The sequence below is a fragment of the Montipora capricornis genome, chromosome 9, assembly GCF_036669925.1.
Source record: "Montipora capricornis isolate CH-2021 chromosome 9, ASM3666992v2, whole genome shotgun sequence".
NCBI lineage: Eukaryota > Metazoa > Cnidaria > Anthozoa > Scleractinia > Acroporidae > Montipora > Montipora capricornis.
In genome coordinates this window covers 28,206,691-28,211,690 of record NC_090891.1, presented here as the reverse complement: position 1 = coordinate 28,211,690, position 5,000 = coordinate 28,206,691, and the positions used below count along the sequence as shown (strand labels likewise).

The following is a 5,000-nucleotide window of genomic DNA, read 5'->3' as shown; positions in this document are numbered from 1 at the left end:
ATGTCAGACAATTTTACTTGTCAATAATAGGCTGGGGCCCTTAACTTGTGAATGGGTTAACAACATCTTGGTCCGCTCAAAGACCCCTTTAACCCTTCCCTATGTACTGTGATACATGACAGACAGTAGGGAAAAAAAACTACTACAGAGTGCCTTCAGTGGAGCCAGCACTTATTTAAAAATTAACTAAATGTATTTCAGATCTGTACTTGCCCTACATGTATTTTGCAGACGGATGGTTGTTTTGTCATGTGATTTTTTTTAGCAATAATTTGGAGCATTGTACCAAGGAATAATAATTAATAATAGTAATAAATTACAAAAAAATATTACAGGACACGAAATTAACGAAAAAATCCAGTCCAGTGTTCGACACTTACTGAAATACATGATACATACATTTAATACATAATACTTACTTTCTTACTAATTTGCCGTTTGGGCAATCAGTTTTGGTTTTTTGGTTGGCCCATGGTTTTTTTAATGGGTTTGACAGACCAACACGACTATGGTGTTCTAGTAACCTTCACAGTTTTGCCTTGACAAGCATATCTTAAAGCGATTTTGCTTTTCTATAAGAGATCAAGGGAGATTCCTTGAATATATATCTCTGAGATTAGGCTGGTTTTGAATTAAATGCCAATTGTCCAATAGTATGTTCTTTAAGCCTTTCAAAGCTGGTTGAACTTGTGTGACAAAAGGTAGAATTTTCTTGTGTGCTTGTTCGATTTCAAAGCAGTATCATAGCATATTTGGCTGTGCGAAAACTGGGTTCCATTGTAACAAAGATTCTTTTTGTGCAGAGAAATCAGTTTAATTTGTGGTTTGTACCAACATATTTTTAACAGAGAAATAGATGACAGCAAAGAGATGCAATATTATTTTTGAATCGTGTTTGCGGTGACTACATTATATTACTAGTCGCTTTCTTGTTGCAAATCAAATTGCTCCGCAAAATATTAGTGGAACAAAAATTCTGGATGCCCCATCGGACAAGTCTTAGTGTTGTTTTACTTGCCCACGGATATATTTCGCTTGCCCCGGGCAATTGGGCAAGCGTTAGTGTCAAACAAAGCTCAAAATTTTGCCAGTCAGGTGTTACCCAAACACGCTTTCAAAATCTGAAGAAAAAAAGAAAATGATCTTTTGATCATAGTAGCACTTTAAACCCTATTGTTTCAAAAGAGTGAAGTTGAGAACAAGTGGCAAATTTGCAACTTCTCCAGATATTTTAGTCGCAAAGGGGAAAAAATAAGTCATAAATGCGACTTTATTGGTCGCAATGCCGAGCCCTAAATAATAAACAATAAACGAAAATATAAACAATAATAGTAAATCATATGCAATGAAAATTGAATTTCATAATCTGAAACATGACTATTGTTAAAAAGTTGTTTCAAGTTAGAAGCCAGCAGCTTACAATTTAAGGGGTTGGTGATGATGATGATGATAATGACGTTTGATGATGTTCATTTATTTCAATGTCTTGCAGTGCATAGCACTGAATTATACATTGTAGCTGCATAAATACAAAATACATGTACATAAATATATTGATCATATGTGAATATGGGTTTGAACAAATAAGATATGCCCATTCTAAAGACAAAATTAAGAATCAAAATCAGCAATATTTTCTTTTGTTTCCTTGCTCCTGCAAGAGTTGTTAACAGTTGCTTGCAAATAAATACCATTTTAACACTAGTACAAGAACTATACAGTTCCTTTTAGTGGTTAGAAAGTAAGAAATTGTCTACATGCTAAGCTACCAAAAAGCTTCATACTTGCTAGTGTGTAGGAACACAATGTAATTGCCTGTGGATTGCAGTTAACAGGTATAATAATGGGAAAGTTCAATTATAGCTAATACTTATAAAAGGGTATTATTTGACCATAACAGATATGTGAAAACTGCTTTCATGAATCTGTTACACCGATAATAAGCTTATTGCCAGGTCGAAAGCTACTTGACGCAGACCACTGATCCCTTGATCCTCTTGCTCTGGTTGAGATTTGTATTAAAAATTCATGATTTATCAATAGCTACATCCTACACACCATTTGTAGCTGCCTCTTATATTTTTAAATCATAAAAATTCACTGTGCTTCTTGAGGATGCACGTGCAAACTCACCATGTCTCTCAAGAAGCTCCACTTTCGTTTCCCTAGGTCATACAGTCCAACCCCACCGTCAAAAAAAGTACAAAGAATTCTTGCCGGTGGAAGAGCGTATGTGATGTTATTGGGTGATGACGGTGGTTCACAGGCAGCTGATGTTGATGACAATGCAACACTTGTTCTAGAATTATTATTTGATGCCACATCCTCAAAGGGTTCTACTACAATAAGAGCATGAAAACCTGTCATTTTTAATTTAATGCTTGTCATGGGCGTGCTTTTGGAGACATTCCAGACTCGTAAAACACCAGCTTGAGTATCTAAAAGAAAAACATAGCATTTACATGTACATGTATTCACATTAAAATTGTATTCTCTTATGTTAAACTATTACAATCTTACCTGTCCCATTCTATATAATTGCCAAATGCAATTTAGACAAGGTTAACCTCAAGCCAACGATGCCAGCAGTCTTTCCCATTCTTGCACATAATTTGGAATTCATCCCTGGGAATTCGCAGGGGTTTTCATATGTAGAATTGCATTCTAGGAATTGATACGGATCAGTGCCTTTGTGTACAAATCTTTGCAGATTCATTAGCCCCACCTTTCCATCCCAAAGGGCAACTTGATTCAAGACGTAAGTATTAGGTAAGATAAGTATCTCTACGGGACTTAGTTGTCCGTTAGCAGCTGCTGCGGGGTTGCCATGGATGCCTCCCTGCTGGATCTGGATTACTTCAGGTCCTTCCCCGCTAATTTTTAAGGCACCAGACTGCAGTTCCCAAGCTCACTAATTGGCAATGAGTTTAACTTGGGATAAACCACTCCTTGTGTTTCATCACTCAAAATTTGGCTGAAATTTAATGAATAACAAACCCAGTTCTACTTAAAATGTCACCCAGTACCTTTTTAACAGACACTCATTATTTTAATGACTTACCTCCAGTTACAAATATTCCAGGTGCAGAGGGAACCCAAGCCAAAGTATGGATCTTAATGGCTGAACTTGGCAACTTAAAATTCATGATTACATTCATAGATTCAGTATCAATTAATCGAGTGCCATGATGTGCATTTGAAACTAACAAGTAGTCCGTCGACAAAGGATCCCATTCAAGGCTAGTGACTGGATCCTCTTCATCTATATCCACAGTTTCAGGGCGTAATTGATGTTTATATGCCTTCTGTCCAGGATTCACAACAGAAATGCTTCCATCCACATGACCAAATACAAGTTTTCCAATCTTTTTGTGATTCCAGCGAAACTGACACACCTCAGCAAAAAATGTCATAGATTCCAAATACTTGGATATCAACTTGTCCGGAGGAGAGGTGAAATTCCAAATGTGCATTGGCCCACGGCCATATATGTAAGCTATCGAGTCCTTCTCTTGCGGACACCATCCAATGCAAACTGGTGCAGTTTTGAAGCTGTTCAGTGTGCTAATAATCTTTTGCTGTGAGACACTCCATATGAAAATCTTACAGTCACTGCTGGCTGTTGCAAGAATATCTGGGTTCTTTGGGTGCCATGAAACACAAGTGATAGTTTTCTTGTGCTCTGCCATAATGGCTGACAGACGAAATTCGTTAAACTGGTGATCCAGCTAAAAGAAAAACATAATCATGAGTTCTAAGCTATCTGTCAGAAAATGCAGTTACTGCTAAAAATAGTGTGATGTTTTATTGGGCCATCCAAAGGGCCTTTTTATTATGGCTTAACAAGTAGTGTGTTCAATTCATACCACTGGCAGCTGTCTAGTATGGTAACTTAATTTTTTCAGATATAATGTTTATTGGGTGCTAAGCCCGGCCACATTTTGTTACAAAATTTTAGTAATCTCCAACTAGTAGCAAAGTATGTTGTTGAATACGTGGAATTCATTTGGCCTGAAGACAGGAATTTTTGTTCCATAATTTCACAGGCCAACCACTCTGCATTGGTCAGGTTGTTTATTGATTCACAGAAGACGTACAGAGGACAATAATAATTATCAAATTAGTTGCAATTTGATCCAAAAAAAATGAATGTACTTGTGTCAAAAGAGTATCAAACAAGACATCACACGAGTCCCAACTCATGTCACATTTGCCAAAAGGCAAAGAGACAAAAATATTATTCTTGAGGCTTAGACACCAGGCCCCAGTTTTTCAAAGGGTGCAAGGCTGCTGCCTAAGAAAATTTTAAAGGGGCCCTCGGAGTTAAACGCTGAGAACTTAGGAGCCCAACATATGAAGTGAAAGGTGTTGCTGTGAAAAATTAAGGCGCCCAGAGCTATTCTTTGGGAGCCCCAGGCTACCGGGCTCCTGTTAGGCAACAGCCTTTGGGTGGACAGTGCTATCCACTGGATAAATCACTATCAACTGGCTGACCCAATTGATTCTGCTGGATAGTGACTTTCCTGTGGATAGCATTATCCACCTTTTGAACAACCAAGGTCAGTGCTTTAAGCTGAGGATGCCACTGATTTGACCTTAGCTGAAATCTTGCCAAGACTAGTTAAAGGTCGCCAAAAGTCACATCCTGTTTGCCTGATATGGGACCTGATTGAAATTTTATTTGATTGTTTCATAAAATTCTGAATTTATTTCTTTATTTAAATTCAAACTTTTCTTTGGATCAAATCACAGTCTTAAACATCTTACTTTGTTTCGACTCTTTTCAAGAAACTGTGAACCACACAAACTTATGGTGGTCATTGCGTGAAATATGTTTCTGGAGAAATGGCTTGATTCTCCAGAAATGTATTTCAGGTACTTTAACTTTTCAAAAACTTTTAAAAGGCTAAATGATTCTCTCTTATTAGTCATTTTGCATTTGATAGTCAAACGGTACCATCCCGTCTTAAAACTCTATGTCCCTTGACCTCAAGCTGAGG

General features: G+C 37.3%; 1 protein-coding gene across 1 annotated transcript in view; it reads right to left on the bottom strand.

Moving 5' to 3' along the window:
• Positions 1-5,000, bottom strand: part of LOC138017882 (WD repeat-containing protein 17-like) — a 33,240-nt gene that overhangs the window by 27,065 nt on the left and 1,175 nt on the right. The window contains exons 2-3 of the mRNA XM_068864873.1: positions 3,062-3,728; positions 2,134-2,438 (exon numbers count right to left, since the gene is read on the bottom strand). Coding sequence (XP_068720974.1) covers positions 2,134-2,438; positions 3,062-3,728 — 972 coding nt within the window. The remainder of the gene's footprint in view (positions 1-2,133; positions 2,439-3,061; positions 3,729-5,000) is intronic.